This window comes from Phragmites australis, chromosome 15 (assembly GCF_958298935.1).
Source record: "Phragmites australis chromosome 15, lpPhrAust1.1, whole genome shotgun sequence".
Classification (NCBI taxonomy): domain Eukaryota; kingdom Viridiplantae; phylum Streptophyta; class Magnoliopsida; order Poales; family Poaceae; genus Phragmites; species Phragmites australis.
In genome coordinates this window covers 10644035-10664745 of record NC_084935.1, presented here as the reverse complement: position 1 = coordinate 10664745, position 20711 = coordinate 10644035, and the positions used below count along the sequence as shown (strand labels likewise).

At 44.4% G+C, this 20711-nt stretch overlaps 2 protein-coding genes across 4 annotated transcripts; one reads left to right on the top strand and one right to left on the bottom strand.

Annotated features, from left to right (window-relative positions):
• Positions 1–591: 591 nt before the first annotated feature.
• On the top strand, positions 592–1930 carry LOC133892123 (uncharacterized). Its single transcript, XM_062332856.1, has 3 exons — positions 592–836; positions 909–1226; positions 1429–1930. The coding sequence occupies exons 1-3, from the start codon at positions 592–594 to the stop codon at positions 1928–1930; spliced, it is 1065 nt and encodes a 354-aa protein (XP_062188840.1).
• Positions 1931–7751: 5821 nt separating this feature from the next.
• LOC133893667 (transmembrane E3 ubiquitin-protein ligase FLY2-like) lies at positions 7752–18576 on the bottom strand. 3 transcript variants are annotated; one of them, XR_009904545.1, is made up of 15 exons: positions 18180–18574; positions 17497–17566; positions 16349–16476; positions 15882–15997; positions 15669–15729; positions 15377–15440; positions 15213–15290; positions 14896–15053; positions 14750–14809; positions 14543–14636; positions 9466–9633; positions 8643–8971; positions 8295–8411; positions 8052–8211; positions 7752–7926 (listed from the first exon to the last, which is right to left on the bottom strand). XR_009904545.1 is itself a non-coding variant. In XM_062334756.1 (14 exons), exons 1-14 carry the CDS (start codon positions 18345–18347, stop codon positions 8110–8112), a joined length of 1710 nt encoding a protein of 569 aa, XP_062190740.1. In that variant the 5' UTR covers positions 18348–18576; the 3' UTR covers positions 7752–8109. The 3 variants fall into 3 exon arrangements, 2 of the variants coding, with proteins under 2 accessions (XP_062190740.1, XP_062190739.1); XM_062334756.1 differs by having other exon boundaries at positions 7752–8211; positions 14896–15050; positions 18180–18576; XM_062334755.1 differs by having other exon boundaries at positions 7752–8211.
• Positions 18577–20711: the final 2135 nt, after the last annotated feature.

Below are 20711 nucleotides of genomic sequence, written 5' to 3'. Positions count from 1 at the left end.
ACAGCGCGGCCACAGGACCGGAGACACTCGCTGTCGCAGGTGGGTTGGCTGCGCCAGGCCGGAGATGGCGTCGTACGCGCCGGCATGTGTGCCCCAACAGGCGCTGCCGCTCGTTGCGGCGAGTTATGCGCGTCGGCGTCAGGTGTCGGGGACGGGTCGTGCGACGTCGTGCGCCTCACGTTTTCACGAAGGGCTTCAATTAGTCTTAGACCAACCCAACCGTTTCCTTCCCTTACCACTCCAAAATTTCTTCCCAGCACGATTCCCTTCCCAGATTCATTCCCTTTAGGATCCTGCACTCCAACAGCATTCCCTTCACCATTCCCTTCCCTAACAGACTTTCAATATTTTAATATACTTGGTACCGAATCTGTATATCTACGATGAATGCGTTTGTACGGCGTATGCAGTACGGGATTAGAGTGTTGAATGAGTAGACGGCTTGTGGTGGAAGGAAACGTTGGACTTTTCAAGCGGCTTGCAATGGAAGCCACTGAAGTGTGGCTTCGCAGGGAAGATTTGTAGCACTACAAAAAGGGCCGGCATGCTCACAGCGGAGTCACACTAGTTCCTCCTTTTGCCAAATACAAGATGAACTCCTCAGATTCGGAGGAAATGATGATGTTCTCCTCAGATTCGAGTGACGAAGAGGATGAGCTGCTTGTGCTGATTGCCATCGAGGAGGAAGAAGCAGCAGCTGCGCGTCGTAGCAGGCAGCGTGGGTCGATGCCCGGCCATGCGGTTATAGACCGGCAACACCGCGAAGGTGCTGCTAGGCTGTACAACGACTACTTCACCGACAACCCTGTGTACGGCGATATCCTGTTTCGTCGGAGGTAAGTTCGATTTTGTAATGGAAGCCGTAACCTTCCTTCTGTACACTGAGTCATGTATTTTCACGCACCCAGGTTTCGTATGTCACGGCGGTTGTTCTTGCGTATTGCGGCCGCTGTGGAGGAGCATGACACCTGGTTCAGGCAGAGAAGGGATGCAACGGGGAAGCTCGGCCTTAGCCCCTTGCAAAAAATGACAGCGGCCATACGGCAACTAGCATACGGAGTCAGTTCCGATGCAGTTGACGAGTACGTGCGGATAGGAGCGAGCACGGCGATGATGGCATTACGGAAATATGTGCAAGCTATTGTGGAGGTGTTCGGAGAAGAATATCTCCGGGCTCCCAATGAAACTGACACCGCCCGTCTCCTGGCAGAAGGGGAGCGCCGTGGGTTTCCCGGGATGCTCGGGAGCATCGATTGCATGCATTGGGTATGGAAGAACTGTCCAAAAGCGTGGCATGGCGCGTACACAGGCCATACTCGCAAGCCTTCTATAGTTTTGGAGGCGGTTGCGTCGTATGACTTATGGATTTGGCATGCCTGGGAGTCTTAACGATATAAACGTATTGCACCGCTCTAACTTATTTACTAGGCTTATCGATGGGAGTGCCCCACCTGTTTCGTACATCATAAATGGTAACAGGTACGACATGGGATACTACCTCGGTGATAGCATATACCCCGAATGGGCGACCATAGTGAAGGCAATTCCTGCTCCACGAGGCAACAAGAGCATCCATTTCTCCGCGATGCAAGCTGCTCTCCACAAGGATGTCGAACGTGCATTTGGTGTGTTGCAATCTAGGTTTGCTATTGTTCGCGGGCCGGCTAGAGTATGGGATCAGTCTACCTTGCATAATATCATGACCGCATGCGTTATTATGCACAACATGATAATTGAGGACGAGCGTGGTACCGCTTCCCCGGTGCAGGTGTTCGACTTCATGGGGGAACCAACTCAAGTCCATCGAAGTGGTGACGAAGGTGTCCTGCATTATGTCGAAACAACTCAAGCTATCCGCAACCGTGCAGTGCACCGCCAATTGCCGGCGGACCTTGTGGAGCACCTTTGGAGTATGCATGGAGCACAGTAGAATTCAGAAAGTATGTATTCTATAAGCTAGTTTGAAGCATGAAGTTTGGTTTTAAGTTCCCAATAGGGTCACCGTTTCGCATGTACTTTTGTGTGATGTTTCCAGTTGAGTCGGCTTTGGCATGTACTTTGGTTTGTAATGCTAGTACTATGAATCAATACATGAACCACTATTGCAGTCCTCAATGAAAGTACTTCAATGTAACAAATATTACAAAGCAAAGTTCATAATTCCGAAGTTGCACAGTACCATGACACACACATGTCCATCAATATTACAGTCCGATTAACAACTATTTGACGAGTTCAACCGTCCTAATCTCGGTTCTCTAGGACCTTCCACCGCGCCATTATGTCTTCCTGGCGCTTCCTATAATACTCCCGTAGTGGTTCCGAAACAGTGTCCAAATCAACCTTCATAATTCTTTCGTCTTGGTCATTCATTCGGACAGTCGCTTGGAGACGCATCACCTCCAGCTGCTCCTTCTTAAGTTCCACCATCACTTTCTTTGTTTCACTGATGTCTTGCAATTGTCGCTCATATGCTCCTCCGGACACGGTTGGAATTGAGGACTGCAACGGCGACTTGCGCACTCGGGAAGCTTTCGCTTGGTCACGGCCAATAGGATGGGGAAGGTCCGTCGACGCGTTGGAAGCGGCATCATTTGGGATGTCATTGCCTGCAGCTTGGCTGCACTGTGCTTCCGCAAGCTCCAAGACCTTCTGCGCCTTTGCTGCTTCGTGTGCATGCCACTTTGGGTGCTCGGCCAGCAGCACCCAACAGTGGGTGTATGCGAAGGGTTTTCCCTCAATTGCTTTATACGCGGAGCACGCTCTAGCCATCTGCGAAGCATATAAATATAAGTCCTGTTCGACTATACATGCATGGACAATTTCAGCGAAATGTACAGTTACCTTGTCACGTTCATTGGTGCCACTCGGGTTCAGCTGCTCCACCTTCCTGTAATGCACCGTAAACTTTGTCACGGCATTCGTGATCAGCTTCATATGATTGATGAGCGCTTTGTCGGTCCTCGGCATCATGGTGTCCTTCTTGTAAGTGTTGAAATACTTTGCGATACGGCCCCAATAGGTCTCTCTGAACTGATCCGTGCCCACAACCGGATCTTGGCTTACGTTGAGCCAGGCCGACACCAACAACTCATCTTCCTCGTCAGTCCATTTGGTTCTATCAGTTTTCGCGTCCACCTTCTTCTTCTTCCTCGAGGTGACCTTCTTCGTACCCTTGTCATCGCTCCCTAGACTGAACTACCCTAACTCGGACTGCCCTCCAAGATCAGTAGGCTGTGAGAACTGCGACATCTCTGCTTGTGGACCGTCGATTGACCCCCCCTGGGTACCCATGTCTTGACCCCCCCCCCCCCAAGTCATACGGTCGAAACCGTCCTGCAGGATGCTCTCGTAAAAAGGATCCATTCGGCCCCTTCAATTAAGATAAGTTTCAAAATTTATGATAAACATCACAGGTAATAGGGCAACAAGCAGGTAATATGTGATAAAGATGACAGTTACAGTCCAAAGGCTAATAGACATATCAACCAAATGTAGCAGGCCGAACATTGCAAAACATTGTGCATAGTACATCAATCTTTGATCCAGCAGAATGTACTCAACTCAGGGCCTTTGGACCACCTATGGCATATTCATAAACAAGACTACCTAATCACTCCTATTGCACAGTTACAGTCCAAAGGCTAATAGACATATCAACCAAATGTAGCAAGCCGAACATTGCAAAACATTGTGCATAGTACATCAATCTTTGATCCAGCAGAATGTACTCAACTCAGGGCCTTTGGACCACCTATGGCATATTCATAAACAAGACTACCTAATCACTCCTATTGCACACTTACAGTCCAAAGGCTAATAGACATATCACCCAAATGTAGCAAGCCGAACAATGCAAAACATTGTGCATAGTGCATCAATCTTTGATTCACCAGAATGTACTCAACTCAGGGCCTTCGGACCACCTATGGCATATTCATAAACAAGACTACCTAATCACTCCTATTGCACACTTACAGTCCCAATGCTAATAGACAATTCACTCAACCAAGCAGAACATTGGTATACATTATGCATAGCACAGCAATCCTTGATTCACCAGAAGGTGCTTTCCTCCATACAAGATACATTATCAAGTATTGTAGTTTCTACTAAATTTGATGAATTTACCCTTTACCAGAACAATCAAATTGTAATTACAAATGACATACACCTGGTTCAGTAAAATTTGCTAGTGTACAGTGTGCAATAGGCCATTCCATGGACCAGTACAAGCAATCAAATTGTGGACACCAAATGCGAACAACATTCTTATTGCCATACAGAGGAAATAGTAGTGCCATACTGATACAAAATAATTGGGGACAACAAACATGATAGCAGTTCAGTTCATCACAGAGCTTAAGGCGACAACAAACAAGCATTTTCGAGTTAGCAAACTTACTACGGGCACCACACGCACTGCGCACAAGACCAGAATTGAGGATGACACCTTTCCATCCTTACCGGTGCCCAGATTACAGCCGCCACGACCTATCGGACTCAACCGAACCACAATCTACACTACTGGAGCACAGCACGTCATCCGAGCTCCCTTCAGTTTGGTCCGAATCATCACCGGCGATGTTGAAGGAAGCTCATGCCTCTCCTTCGACCCCATCGGTAGTCCTGTCCTCCTCCTCGGTGGACAAGGACAGAGAACACCGGCGCATCGCATCCTCCACCTGGAAGACTAGCTGACCCAAATCGCCGGCAATTGCATCCACTTGTAGAAGCGCCATGTTGAGATCGACGGCCGCTGGTGTGCTCTCTGGGCTCATGTTGTCGGATGCTACCTTCTTCAACGCGTCGGCCGCTTCCTGCACTTGGTCTTGCATCAACGACACAAGCATCGCCAGAGCTGCCACGTCCATCTACATAGTCCACCACGGCAATCCGATGAGCCCGAAGACTCCCCTTCACCGACGGCAACGCAAGTTCACCCCGCCCTCCCACCACCTCCTCCGCCGTAGTTCGATGCACAGAACCCAGGACCCCTGCGATGCCTCCATCGCCCACCCCGTCCGGACTTGCCCCATGTCCGAGGACTCCTCAATCGACCTCCGCCGCCGCCGCCTACCCACCCCTCTGCCTGTTCACTGCATCTCGCTCACCCCGTCCGGACTTCCCCCATGTCCGAGGACCGCTCATTCTAGCGCGAGCGCCGCCTGCCCCCCTGCTCCGTCCCCCACGCCGCAAGGGCCGACGACCCTCCTGACCTCAACTACACGCCGGAACCCAATCCATGTACCCACCCTTCCCCGGATCTACGGATCGGGTATGGCGGCTGGGACGTACCTGCCATCGATGAGACGCTGCGCCGCCTGGCCACCTCCGCCGACGTCGACGCGTTCGTCCCCGCGCGGTCGCCCTGCCCCCCTGGCCCCAGTCGCCGCTCCGACGACCCTTGCGCCTCCGTCCTCCCTGCTCGTGCCGCCTCCGCTCCGGCTCTCCGCGGCTTCCGCACCAGCGCGCGACGCCAACTGCCGGACACTTCTCCGCTCTCCGTCTGCGCGAAGGGAACGGAGAGAGGTTCCCACGGCCGAGGGAATCTCTCTCCTTTCCCATCCCACGCCGCGCCGGGAGGGGAAGCGATTGGGAGTGCTCTGGCGTTCCCGTCTCGGGCGTTTTCCCATCGCGAAGGGAACGAGCCCCGGGACGGGAACCCGTTGGGTTCGGTCTTAGGCCATCTCCAACCGAATCAACAAATCCGATTTTTCCAGTGTTATAGTACTTTACGATTTTACTATAGTAATTGAAGCACACTCTAACAAAGTTGGTTTTCGGTTGCACAGTAATACGGTGGCAGCAAAGGAGAAGAGAGGGGCGGCTTCTTTGCGAGAGAAAAATTGGAAACGTATCACTGTTCGTCGACATGGCGCGAGCCCGTGCGCTTTGGCGATGTCGTCGGACGACGCATCGGGTACGACGCCGCAAACTTCTGCAGCTACCCGTTGTCCCCGTCGACCTCCGAGCCAGCCTCGCTCGCCGGGGCCGCGGCCTGTTCCCTCGACCTCGTCACTAGCTTCTGCATCGGCTGCAACGGCGACGGGGGTGGGGACGTCCAGCTCCTCTGCCAAAGCCTCGGGCTTTGACAAGGCCGTGCGCTCCTCCACTCCGCCTCCAGCTCCCCTGCGCGGGATTCCTCCACGCACCTCAATCCCGACCCCCTCCCCCCCCACACGGGACTCCCCTGCGTTTCCCTCGTGGAAAGAACCAGCCTGCCATGGGAACAGCCGCGCCTTGAGCTGTGCCGGCCTTGCCTAGTGCCGACGGCAGGCGCCATCATGGCCAGACCGAGCGTCATCCTCCGCGCTGCCAGACCGAGCGCCGCGCCATCCTCTACGTTTCCCCCATGGGAAGGAAGGAAGGGCTGGTTGGTGGATGGAGTGGATGATGAGGGAGAGGTGTGGCCGGTATCCGGAAAAAAAATATAGGAGAGAAAATAGGGTTAATGTATAGAGTATATGGTGAAGGTGGTTGGAAAAAATAGTCATGTAATAGTGATAATGGATATTGCAATAGTGTTATAGAGTACGAAATTTTACGATAGCTATTGGAGATAACCTTAGTAGGTAAATATTGTGCGGACAGTAAATCTTGCGTGCATCTGACCAGCATGTGCCTCTATCCGTTTGTTAAAAAAAATGATTTGTGGAGAGGAAACATGTGAAAGTTGTATTAAATGATCTTAATCACAGTTATTGCTTATTATTATACTTTATACTCTCTTAACTATCTTTAGGTCGATTTATTTTAACCAGAAATTATGAAAAATAGTTTGTATTAAATGATCCTAATTATAGTTATTACTTATTACTATACTTTATACTCTTTAACTATTCGTTTAGGTTCTGTTTATTTCAATTAAAAATTGTAAAAAATAGTTTGTAAATTATGAATTGTAGAAATTGAATTGTACAGTCTGCAGAAACTGATAGAATTCGAATTGCTGGATTGTTACAATTTAAGACCTAGATTATGATAAGTGATTATTTATTTTAGCTTACAGATTATAAATCACACTTTACAATATCTAGCTTAAACAAACAGAACATTAGTATCGTAAAATAGGCTAGGTTGTTTAATACGACATTTTGTGCTATGAGTTTACACTCTGCAATTCGGCGGCGGCATTATATGTACTCTAGCTTTTCCAACAATCCTCTCAATTTCTCCCCTTTACATATACCCTTTCTGTTCTTGTTCTAAGTATACAATTGCATAAATTTCACAAAACTACTAGTAGATTCACCAAACTATCGCAAAGTATAGATCTGCAGATTTAATGCCAAATTTAGTACCGTCAGCGCAAAGAGTGAACATGGGACGAGATGCGCGCGTGCTCCTTGGCGGAAGCAAATCACGACAAATGAGCAACCACACGGTTCACCGGATCAAACGAGAAACTCGATTCGTCCCAGCATCTCATCCAACTCTACTGCCAGATAAGTTTGAAAAAAAAAATCCAAGTAACCAACCGCTGAACTGCCATTATGCACATCCCGAACCTGAAACGTCAGCAAGGACGAACACAAGATTTGCCCGGGTGAACCAGGATGGCAAATCTTCGAAACGCTGCTAAATTAATAGCATACAAGCAATTTTCCCCAGCGAGGTAGCAACAGCTGCAGCTGTTCACGGGGCAGGGTATATCACATCTGGAACTCTCACTTTCACAATGTCAACACCCTCTGTACAACGCTCAGACCAAAAAAGCAGGACTGAAATACTGGTAGTAGACAAAGACATGCAACAGTGAATACCGCATGGGCGGCAAAGGAAGCTTTCAACGTGGGATGCTTGATACAGTAGTTTGTACAACACAAGACCTCTTGAAATTAATAACATAAAACTTTTCTACAGTTATCTTTTTTTTTGCTTTCGCATGGTTGCTGCCTTGTCTTATTGCACCTCAATTCCGGCCTAAACGTACAAGGAACAGAGAAACCGTAAATTTGATGACACAGAAACTAGCTTACAAGGAACAGAGAAACAGTAAATTTGATGAAACTAGCTTTTCTGGGAAAAGGTACAGAATATTGTGATACCTTGTATAAGCTGAGCTAACTACTACTTGTCAACTATACAGTACAAAGCAGTGCTCATCTAAGCTGGTGGTAGGGAGCGCCTGCAAGTTGGGCACTCCATCTTGATGTCCATCCATCGTTGTAAACAGCCCGAGTGGAATATATGCTCACAAGGTGCCACCTGCAAGAGGGGGGGGGGGGGGGACAGTGAGTGCTCAACGATAGGTGTGCGAGTGTCACAAGCCACAAATATTTCACAATTACCATGTATTCACTTGTTCTTTGGGTAAGATCGATTGTAGTCATGCAAATAACACAATCAATGGGCTGATTTGTGCTATCCTCTACCTTCCTGTGGTAGCAGTATTTCTCAGGCAGGATCTATAAAATAATAGGCAGTGGACATGACAAATTAATTAGTAAAAAAGTGATACTAATAAAAGAAACTGTCAATATCATTTAAGGAATAAATCAACTGGACAGTAAAATGCATCTAGAGCAACTAAAACATCCTTTGAGGAACGGAATTAGCTGCATGAATGGTGACTAAAATCCATCTAGGATGCAACAGAACAGAATGCATGTATTATGGTAAAATGGCATAGTTATTACCTGGCGAGGAATGAAGCAGCGAGAACCAAGATAGTGCTGGAGCAGAAGCACTGCTGCTTGGATACCCATGAATACTGTGACAGCTATGCACCACTTCTTGTCGGGATCAATGCGCATGAAGTTATTAGGGCAACCAAATATATACAGTGGAATAGCAAGGCGGGTAACGGTCATGCCTAAAATATACTGTGGGTGCAGAGGTTTTCTTGTATCCCGGATGACATTTGTGACAATTTGAGGTACCCAAAAGGAGTACATCAGGAGAAGAAGTGGGCGCAAGAAATTGTGCAGCTCATACATTAGAAGGATTCCTCCCAAAAGAATGCCATCTGCAGAATACAAAGCAAATTGAATAATGTCTTAAAGTTGGTAAAAGAAAAGCTAAACACTACTGACATACTACTATGGAAATATATGCTGTTTCTAGTTAACAAAGGAAATGATCATTCCAAGGGCTACCATAGAATATCATTCCAGGCTTCCATTAATAGCACACATCAGGTACTTTGCAGCTTTGCCTAACAACTTACACTAAGGATACCGTCTCACTCGCCATTACATGTAGCAGGTACATGAGACAACAAAGGTATGTTATAGACAAGAACTAGCTAACAGGGCAATGACCAGTATTAGTCCCAATATCTTTATGTTATACCTCTCAAACCCCAGATTGAGGGCACATCTAAGTTCTAATAGCAATGAATCAGATAGCAAGAAGCATGCTCCTGTGCTACGTGCAATCTATGTTGGTTGGAGTTGATTGACCTACTGGCATGATTCTTAAGAAAGTATGAAGAAACCAGATGAATGTAGTAGTACTTACAAAAGCGGCTGTAAAGAACAGACAGCTCTCGCCTCATTATTTCCCAACCTTCTCCACTGTTCAACGGTCTACTTGCTTTCCATATAGCGAGGAGATACCTCATTTCAAAAATAGAAAATATGACAAACTTGAAGAAGGCAGCCGTTGCGAAGGCGTTAAAGAGCGACTCTGTAGAAAGTTGAACATGTAAAAAAAATGCAAGCCAATATAAGGCTGTAAATTTCAAAGGACTGACATTTTGAAAATAAGGTGTTATACAATAATCAGAACACAGAAGTGGTAAGAAGAAACTTAAACAGTCCATTAGTTAATATTAGAACTGGAGGATTGTTCTCATATATATCAGCATCATTATCACATAGCACTCTGGGGGTAATGAGTAATGACAGTACTTCATTGATGTAAGCAATTTAGCAAGTACACGAGTTTTGAGCAAGCTAATGTGTAAATCACTTTCAACAGTCTCCACTAGTTATGTAGCATATAATCATAGTTGTTAGGATAATCATCCACCGGGAGGATAACCGAGCAGCGTCGACCATACTTATCATGACGTCGCCATATCGTCGTTATGGCGGCGTGGCGGGATTTTGGGCCTCGCCACGGCGACGCCACGTCGCCGGCATCTATGGCGTCCGCCACATCTGAATGGCGTCGATATGGCATCGCTATGGCATGATTTGGCGTCCTATAACATGTGGCGGGCGCCATAAGTTCCTATGGAGGGGATTAGAAGAGTTCAGAACTCCAGACTTAGCTGCAAATCGCGCTCCATCTCCGCTTGATTTCCGCCGGCGCATCCACCTCCGTCGCCTCTGCTCCAGCCGCCTTCACCCTCTGCTCCGACCGGCGGCCGCCTCCACCCTCTGCTCCGGCCGCCTCCACCGTCTGCTCGGATTCTCGGAAGCCCTAGCCCTCTGCTCGGAAGCCCTCTGCTTCGGCCGCCTCCACCCTCTGCTCCGGCCGCCTGCACCCTCTGCTCGGACGCCATCCGCACCCCTCTGCTCGGACGCCCTCCGCCTGGACAGCCATCCCGCCCCCTCTGCTGATCTGCTCAGACTCCTCATGGCTGCTCCTCCCTGGTAAGTCACTCCGCACCCCTCTCTGCTCGCGCTGAATGCAGCAAAACAGTAGCCCGTCGCCCCTCTGGTCTGCAATCCGCGGTGCTATGAGCTCAGGGCTCACGGTCACGGCTCAAGGCCTCAGGCAGACAGGCACTCATGTTCTTGCGAAGATTGAACTACTGAAGTGCAAAGGGAAAAGTGAAAAACTAATATTTTGTACAGTCAAGACTACAATTACATTCAAATACCAATGTAATTAGGAAAAAACAATCAAGATTCAAGAGTTAAATACCAATGTAATTAGGAAAAAACAATCAAACTAAGTTGTTGTCACTTTTTTTCAGAACATGGCTACTCAAGGGACTAGAAGTGCGGAGGCCTCGGACGCCGCATCAAATTATGATCCAAAGACTGATCCAAAGCGCAAGCCGGGAAGGTCAAATGATCCTGGATGGAAATATGCATTTTGGCCGACTATTGGTAATAGAGATCTCTTGCAGTGTTGCTTGTGTGATAGAACTGTAACTGGAGGAATTACAAGGCTCAAGGAGCATCTTGTGAGTGGTTATGGAGATATTCTGAAGTGTGGCAAAACCACACCAGCTATCGCTCAGGAGATGCAAGCTGCTTTGAAGGGCAAGAAGAGACCACTTCTGCTTGATGATGATGGAGCACTTCAAGGAGAAGATGATGATATGCTTAATGTGACAGAGGAGTCCCAAGATGCTTCTAGAAGCATTGTGCATCCTATTTCAGGGACAGCTGCCAAAAGAAAACAATCTAGCTTTTTAAAGTTTAGAGCACCAAAAGAGTCCAACACAAAGTCAGTCGGTTCAATGCTTAGGAGAACTCCAAAAGAGGTTGTGGAAGAAAGACATTCGAAGGGTCCTTCTCAGATCAGTATCCAAACTAGCATGAGGACAAAAGAAGAAAGAGATGCTGTCAACTTGGAGTGGGCCAGGTTCTTTTATGAGTGTGACATACCATTCAATGCCGTAAATTCTAGGCAGTTTGAGATTGCTATAGAGGCCACTGCACAATATGGTTCTGGGTACAAGCCTCCTACCTACCATGAGCTTAGGGAGCCATTACTCGAGAAGGTTGTTAAGGAAACAGATGATTTGAGGAAGAGGCATGAGGATGCATGGAAGCAATATGGTTGCACATTAATGTCAGATGGATAGACGGATAGGAGAGGGCACCATTTGATCAACTAGTAAATAGTCCGGAGGGGACTTTCTTCTTAGAGTCGATTGATGCATCAAGTGAAGTTCATGATCAAATGATGCTAGCTGATTTGTTAGGGAAGAGAATAAGAGACATTGGCGTTGATAAAGTTGTGCAAGTTGTCACTGACAATGGGGATAACTATAAGGCAGCGGGCAAGCTTCTCATGGAGAGGTTTCCTACGCTTTATTGGATACCTTGTGCTGCACATTGCTTGGATCTTATGTTGGAAGATGTTGGAAAGTTGAAGGCATTCAAGAAGCCTATCTCACGTGCCAGGCATGTCACTACTTTCATCTATATGCATGGAAGACTTCTTAATGCAATGAGGGAGAAGACAGGTGGTAGAGATCTTGTGAGACCAGCAGCAACTCGGTTTGCTACCACAATTTTCACCTTGCAAAGTTTGCACAAGCACAGAGATGCACTGAGATATCTGTTTACCTCTGATGATTGGACGAGTTGCAAACTAGCAAAGACAGAGGCCGGGAAAAAAGTGTATGATATTGTGCTTTCTAGGGAGTTTTGGAACTCCGTTGAGGATTGCCTTAGAGCTTCTCTACCACTTATCATTGTGTTGAGGGTGATTGATGGTGATGAGAGGCCTGCCATGCCAGAAGTTGCTTCTCTCATGAATCATGCAAAAGAGAGGATAAAGACTGCCTTCTGTACTGAAAACAAGAGAAGTTTGCTTAATAATATCTTATAAATTATTGAGGGTCGTTGGGATAGGCAAATGGACACCCCACTCTATGGTGCTGTCCTCTTTTTGAACCCAGGAAAATTCTATGCCATCCAAAAAGATAATGATAAATATGTTGGGCACCTAAGGGGTTGTTTCAATGATGTGCTTGCACGAATGGTGGAAGATGAGACCCTTCGAAACAAAATTGAAGAACAATCCATGCTCTACGAAGATCAACATGGAGGCATCTTCAAGAATTGCATGGCCTTCCAAACTATGAAGTCAAAGAACCCTCGTAAGTGATTTAAAATTTTAATTACAGCATGTTATTTACAGCTTAACCCGTAATATATGCATGTTTATTGTCAATTTAGTTGATTGGTGGCGTGCGTATGGTGGCCGATCCATTGACTTACAAAGATTTGCTAAGCGTATTGTTAGTCTTTGTACTTCATCATCTGGTTGTGAGCGTAATTGAAGCACTTTTGAATTTGTAAGTGAAGTACTCAAGTTTCATATTTCAATTAGCAAAATTAATAATACATTTTTGTTAACTTTGCTTGCTTTTATGGTTACTTGTAGATTCATACAAAGAAGAGAAACCGGCTAGAGCATAAAAGATTGAATGATTTGGTTTATGTTGCCTACAATCGAAAAATGACTAGTAGGTTCCAAAAACGTTGTGAGGAAGCGGGTAAAAGCTATGATCCTTTGGTTATGGAAGACTTTGATTGGGAAAATGAATGGGTTGACCCAACGGCTCAACCTCAATGTTCTAGTGCTTTGGACATCACATGGGACCAAGTTGATGAAGCAATTGGTGCATCAAATGAGCATCGAGGTCGTAACCTTCCTAGGACCTACGCTCGTTGTGCAAGACATATATCAAGAGTGGTTGAAGATGATGAGGAGTGAGAGAAAGAAGACATCATTGTGGATGATGTTGATGTTGATGATTTTGGGGACAAACCAATGGATGCTACTGAAGATGATGCGGAGAACATGGATGCTTCAAACGATTTCGATGAGTTTGCATTGGATGACTTTTGAGAGATGAGAGATTTGAAACTTTGAATGATGATTGATGAGAGAGTGCTATGTCTTTTGTGCTACATTTACATTGCTATTTATCTTTTGTGCTACATTTACATTTCCTAATATCCTAGACTATGATTGTTAGGCTACATTTACATTGTTATTTGCTAATATCCTATACTATAATGTTTGTATTCGCCACGTATGTATAGCGTCGCCACGCCACGCGTCATGTCGCTGTAAAGTTATGAAGGTGGTTGGTCGCCGCTTCACGCCATGCCACCGTAACAACCATGGCGTCAACTACTAGGGGAGGGGTTAGACCATAGATCGAGGAAACAGAATATTAGAGGAGACTTAGATTAATTCTTATTTACTTGATTACAAAGGGTGGCAACCTTGTGCCTTATATAAGCCTACAAAGACCTCATTCAAATCCAACTTAACTTATTTCTAATCTTATATCTAACTCTTATCTGATTTAAACTAATCGATCTCTAATTGAATCTGATTCAAACTAACAAACCGAATAGATAAATCCTCAACTGAAGTCCTGCTGCTGCGTGGCTACTGTTCACTCGTGTGAACAGTAATCCTGCACGTGAACAGCGACCCTGCTCGTGTGAACAGTAACCCCGCACATAACAGTAGTACAACACCATTCGCCTATGGGTAGATTTCCCTTAAATTGCAGTGCTATTCAAACAAGATGCTATGGGTTAAACATGAAATGACCAAAAGGGAAATGAATATAACAGAAAATAAAACCAAATACAGTCCATGAATCCTGGGGAAAAAACATGAAATCCTAATAGGTCACGATTTAGTTTACCATCAAAAGAAAGACATAGAAGTATTCGCAGATGAGCATGAAAAATACTTCGGCAAACTACCTAAGCCTAGGCTTGCCTAATCTGGCATCAAGCCTAATCTGGCGCCAGACTGCTCATGTGAAAAATACTTCTATGCCTAATCATCATCTATAGCGATCCTGCACGATTAGTATGTCAGAACGAAATAGACGGAGAAAAAAGTGCAAACAAATTAGGCAAGCCATAAAACTCACCAACCAATATCCCAGCAGTCAGATGAAGTAGACAGAGATATGCATCCATGATAGCTTGTTGGCCAATCATTAAAATAGAAACCTTAGCAGCACCCTGCAAGCAATAAAGATGCACATCAAACAAATGGCAGCTTGGAAGACATGTAAAGCAAGAGGTTTATTTTATTCAAAAAATTAATGGTTCTTGAAGGGAAAAATAATGCTTACGGATTGAGTGTTGCTATGCTCCATTTGTCTAATCAGCAGCAAAACTTGGAGGAAAGAGATCTAGCATACTCCAGTTAAGGAATTCCCAGAGTAGACAGACCGATAAAGATAAAATCAAAAGAAAGAAAGCCAATCACAGAGGATACAAAAGTGACCATCAGTGTGTAGTTCACTGCTTTGTTGTAATAAACTTCAACGTTCAAAGATGTTGCATTTAATAAGATTGGTGAGAAGCACTCTCCATCATCATCAACAGGTGGACTCTCCATCAAACCCTCCAACCGGTACTTCTCATGCTCTCCTTCTAGTGAAACAAAAAAGTATTTACAAAGCAGTTACTATTTTAAATGTTACTGAAAGAGAAGAAATTACAACAGAAACTTAGTATACACACAGATTACGATGATGCACAATTAATTGACAGTGAAAGATGAATTTAACAATAAATAAAGAAATTCTGTACCATTCGGGTTAGATGACACACGAACCACCTTAGCAGTTATTTCCGTGTTACAGTGTTTCTCCATGTCGTACGTGAGAGCTGATAAGGAGAAATACACATCAAAAATCACATCAGGCGGTAGGAAGCATTCAGTTTCAACTTCCAATGTACAAACTGAATCTTACAATTCTTCCTCTGATTCTTCTCTTCAGAAGATTCTTGGAACACTTGAGAGGAAAAAATCCGCAGCTGTTACAAATCAATCAGGTAAAAGTATATTTCATAAGCATGTTCATTAATTGTAAGGGGGATCTTCTGTGTACATGTACATCTGAAGACAACTAACACAAAGGAATGCTGGATAAGAAAAGGCTTGTGAAAAATCAGGAAGCAAAATAGAACTATGTAAGATAGATAATGAAATAATACCCATTACTAATCAACAACAAACAAAAAAAATCAAATTCATGTGCTTACCAAATGGTATGGATTTGACAAAAAGTAATCTTCTTCTTGAAGTGGCTCACCATCTGCACCACTGAAAAAAGATAAATACAGTCCCATTAAGTCATATGGCAAAAGGAGGATGTACAAAATACTTATATTTAACAAGAAACTTTCCAAGTTTCCATACATGAATGAGATGCAAATGGACCTTCAGTTACAGAGAAAAGAATATAAGACAGTTACCTGTTTGCTACCATTCGAAGTTGTCTAAAAGGCCATATATACACTCCTTCTAACCTTATTTGAGCAACTCCACGATCATGGCCATTGTCAATGACATCATGGAATGTAATTGATCCCTGTAAGCCCATGGTAAGCAAAGCAATTAGTAGAGAAGGCAGGGAACACAATCAAGCTTGCGTTGACATCCAAGATTATAATAGCTCAGGTTGATTGAAAAAATGTGTGATTTATTTACTCTAAGGCTAAACTGGAACAACCTGCATATGAAAGACCAAGCTTGAAATAACATTCATGGTTATATTTAACTAAGGTTGGTCACGAAATAATTGTATGGTTTATTTCCTGTAAGGCTACACTAGGATGACAAAAGAAATTGGCAGATATAACCATATAGGTAAGAATTGGTGTGTGAATGGTATTTTTATTTTCAAAGGTTACACAGTCATAAGGAAGGAGCTTTGATTTACCTGAACATAATGTACCCCGCTTATCTTTGTTGGAGTGCTCAACAATTCCAAAACCGAATTACCTTTAGATTTCACAAACTCAATAAACCTAGATGAACCATTTGTGGCACCAGCAAAGCTCCAGCTCCCTGAACCACAAAATTGTAATGTTATTACACAAATTGCACCGATACCGACAAGTAAGCATAAAGCAGCAGTAACAAATACATAAAGAAGCAAGAATATGGTAAATTCTGGGCAAAGCAACTGTGTGCTTTATTAAGGTTGTTCCGAAACTACGGTAAAGGAGAACAGTGCACTTAGCATTGTGCCACATAATATATGGACTTGATGTATAAATGTTATGAGCATAAGACTACTTTTGCTAGGATTGACAACATATGGCTAAGGCTCCATTTGGTTTTGCAGTGGCTTTCCAGAATCAGTCCTTTTTCTATGTCTGAATTCCTTAAAAAATTGAATTCATTACAGCATAATCTTGAAGTAAATGGTAAAGATTCCCATGAGTAACTAGATTCCAAAATACAGCACTGCACAACACAGCAACCACAAATTGACCCTAAGAACCAAGACAGCTCTAGCCTCTCAGTAGTATTGTATGCAAGAATGAGAAATGCATTAGGCACGAGGAAGTATACTAAACAACACTGAGAGAAAGCAAGCAACAGAAGGAGATGCCACAATTTTGAATGTGTGGTAATGCTATTAAAAAAAGAAGATATAACACCACTAATTTGTATGGAATGGTCCAAATAAAATAAAATAAAAAACTTGCCCTTTGGTTCCTTAAGAATAAATCGGTAATGCCAAAAGAAAAAAAAAACATCCCAGATCCTAAAATTTGGAAGACTGCAACATAATGAACTCCAGGAATTAAGGGACGTCCTCCTATGCCTTAAAAATTATATATTTGACTATTTATCTACCAGCCAACGTGATGTATCTACTTTCTGGAAACCTGAAGTCAGATAGTTATCCTAATGTATGCAGTGGAAATGCAAGGATGCTCATATTGAAGCAATTTTAAGAGAAAGGGAAAGACAAGCTAATACTACAGCATATGCTGCTGGGTGAAAAACTTTGTGAGAAAACAAGTCGAACACAAGAATTGTACAACTAATGCAAAAATATGGAAAGAACAAAGTTACCTTTATAGGTTCCTGTAATATTCCACGAATACGGGCTTAAATCATTCTCATCCCTCTTGAAGAAGGCATGCTGCACAAACACACAGATCGCAAGCAACCAGCTCAGTTGCACACATACCAGTCGAGTTAATAGTTCCAGAGAAACAGATGCTACTAGTCATCTCCCCACTATAATCAGCTAACGTCCATACCATGATAAATAGAAAACCAATCAAAGCTGGCATTCAACTAACTCTCATTCAGTGTTCAAAAGAAGAAACGTCATGGACACTTGAGTACTCCCTACTCCCTAGACTCTTTCAAGTGCTTGGGTCAATTCGTTCAGTCGATTAAACACACAGATGTCCAATTTACATGACTATCCAGATTAGATAAAACAAAGTTGAGTCAGAAACCAAGAATTTTTGCCATTGCAACATCAAACTTAACAGTCAAACTCAACAGCCAATACCTATCCGCTTCGATCGAACCATAGCTCAAGGGAATAATCACTAGTGTTAGACCGCAAAATGATACCTTCAGCCACCGAATTAAGTCAAAACCAATCATCTTCGTCGCCTTCTTCGCTTCAATTGTTCAACCCTAAGCTGCCAATTCCCCTAAACCCCCTAGCCCCGTGTAAACAAAAATGGGGGGAAAAACTTCCAAGCCCACCAATCGAAGCTCAGCAGCACCATTCTCACCTCATCGCCCCACGAGCCGGCGGCGGCGGATGCGCCGGCGGACGCGACGCGCTCCCTGATCGGCCGCAGCGCCGCGGCCAGCGGCGGGGACAGGGCCAGCGCGATGACGACCACCACCAGACCCACCACGGCGGCTCTCATCACGGCGCCAGCGGCGGCGGGCCCCATCTCCCAATATATCGCGCGCGCAGCCTTCACGACGACGCGGAGGCCGCCATGCGGTCCTGCGGCGAGCGCAAGCAACTCGCGGGGGGTGGTTGGGTTCTGGGGTAGCTAAATCTAAGACGGGGCAGAGGAGGAGAGGAGGGGCCAAAGGGGGAAGGGGAAAGCGAGCGGGGAACGGACGAACGGGAGCGGGGAGGGGAGGGGAGGGGGTCAAACGGGCAGAGGGTGGGAGGTGACGGCGGATGGAGGACGGCGCCTTTCGTTTCGGCGGACGCTTGCGGGTGGGGGGTTTCGTGGTTGGCGCTGGGGGCGGGAGACGGGCTGGAATGGGAACAGCTCGGGCGAGGCCACCCTCTTCTGGGACCCACCTGTCAGAGGGTGATGGAGCAATGGTCCGTGGGGCTGGGGCCACCTGTCATGCGGTACTATTTGGCATCAGGGGCATTCAAAAGTGGTCACACCGGAGAGACGACGTGTGGAAAAGCAGAAAGCGGAGGAATTTCGCAGGTTTTAGGTCCGTTTCAAATGCACAAATGCGTTACTCCTTTCCATCGTAAATACATGTCTTTTAGATAAGATATAACTTTTAATATATAATTTTGATTACTATTTTTTATTAGAATATATTTATAAAAATCATTGAATTTGTGATATTATAAAAATCAAGATAAATCTATAAATATGATTTTTAATATTTTCAAACTAAATATTTTAATATCTATTGTTAGTTAAAGTTTTAAAATTTTGGTTGAGCATTTTTCAAAATAACCGGTATTTATGACCGGGTGGAGTATGTGAAATTTTAAAGTTCCAAATAGACCATTAATCCAAAGAAATAAATTCATGTGGAAGTTATAAGTGTAAGTTCAAGGATTTTCAAACTAAATATTTTAATAGTTATTATTAGTTAAAGTTTAAAAAATTTATCGGGCATTTTTCAAAACAACCGATATTTATGACCGGATGGAGTATGTGAAATTTTAAAGTTCCAAATAGACCATTAATCCAAAGAAAGAAATTCATGTGGAAGTTATAAGTGAAGTCCAAGGAAATTTCGTAGCAAACATCCATATCACGTACCGTAGTAACTTTTTCTCAGGAACACGTGTGAGAATCCAGTTGAGTTGTCCAATACAACATCTCTCTCCAAGCTCCTCAATCAGCACGTAAGTTGTACATCTCCTCTAAATTTCACCATTTTTTCTCCTTGTACATCCAAACGCATTTTGAATATTTCTGCGCTTTCATTTCCTATAGTACCATCTATAGGTTGTTCTGGTAGCTAACTCGCAAATTTCGCAGATATAGACACTTGTGGCGGGGCTTCGCAGATGGAAAAATCCTCGCGGGGGTGCCAAGCACATTATTGCGATGGCGAAGAAAGCTGTCAAGGCTCATGAATGCTCCGCCTTGTCTTCCATCATCTCTAAAGTGACTAAACATGGGTGAACTGAGCTATTCTCAGATGGCTATGGTTCTTACGGTGAAACTTGGTAATTCTGGTTTAAGTCGTAGGCTCCCTCGATATGGGTGTTTGTATTTTTTAAAATTAAATCTTTAGAGGAATAATACATACATATATGAGTGAATTCAGTGGTTAAAATATATACACATGTTACGTGAGGTTATACCTCTAATCTTATTTAAATATATGCTTGGACCTACTTAGGTAGGTATGGGTGTAGACATTTCGTGAGTGTTTTGTGCACTTTCAATTTATACTTAAAAAATAAAGCATAGGAAGCTAGGAGTTGGTGAAACCTAGGGCTTTTTGGTATAGTTTTTCTGATTCAAATTCTCTGTGAAGAGTGATTCTCTGGGAGAAGTGATTCTATGGTTGAAAGTGATTCTCTAGTGATTCTGTGCGGGAAATGAATTAGGGGAAGCTGATTTTTTTCAACTCCTCAGCTTCTAATTAATTTTAAAGAATCACTTCCACGGATTCCACCAAAAAGCTAAAAACTAAAAGCTACTGTTTGACAGAGCCCTAATTCTAGTCGAAAAGTTATTATGAGAGCTCTGCTAAATAGATCTCAGTATGTCAAAACTACCTTTTAGATTGATGGTGAAGATTGTAAAGTCATGACTGGGGAAGAACTAAACAAGTCCTAACTAGCCCTGAGCAATTAGCCTGTTATGTTCTGAGCCTATCAATAAGTTATCAGTTGATTTAAATTGGTCATGACTCTTTTTCTATCAATTTCTATCTCTCTTACTGACAACAACAACATAATAACTTCTAGATTGATTGTGAAGACCGTAAAGTCCCGAGTTTCCAGTCCCCGTGTGCGGATTTTTCTTGTCTGCTAGACAACCAAAATGCCTAGCTCCAACCTTTCAAAAAAACCACAGCCCCACAAAAACTGT

What these genes read in the sequence shown, in the direction of transcription:
- LOC133892123 (XM_062332856.1), top strand. Translation starts at nt 592, where the DNA reads ATGAACTCCTCAGATTCGGAGGAAATGATGATGTTCTCCTCAGATTCG. An exon ending in GATATCCTGTTTCGTCGGAG is followed by an intron (nt 837 to 908) that starts GTAAGTTCGATT and finishes TCACGCACCCAG; the next exon opens with GTTTCGTATGTCACGGCGGT. An exon ending in GCAGAAGGGGAGCGCCGTGG is followed by an intron (nt 1,227 to 1,428) that starts GTTTCCCGGGAT and finishes CTTATTTACTAG; the next exon opens with GCTTATCGATGGGAGTGCCC.
- LOC133893667 (XM_062334755.1), bottom strand. Translation starts at nt 18,347, where the DNA reads ATGGGGCCCGCCGCCGCTGGCGCCGTGATGAGAGCCGCCGTGGTGGGT. An exon ending in CTTCGAATGGTAGCAAACAG is followed by an intron (nt 15,730 to 15,881) that starts GTAACTGTCTTA and finishes ATCTTTTTTCAG; the next exon opens with TGGTGCAGATGGTGAGCCAC. An exon ending in AAAGAACAAGTGAATACATG is followed by an intron (nt 8,212 to 8,294) that starts GTAATTGTGAAA and finishes CCCCTCTTGCAG; the next exon opens with GTGGCACCTTGTGAGCATAT.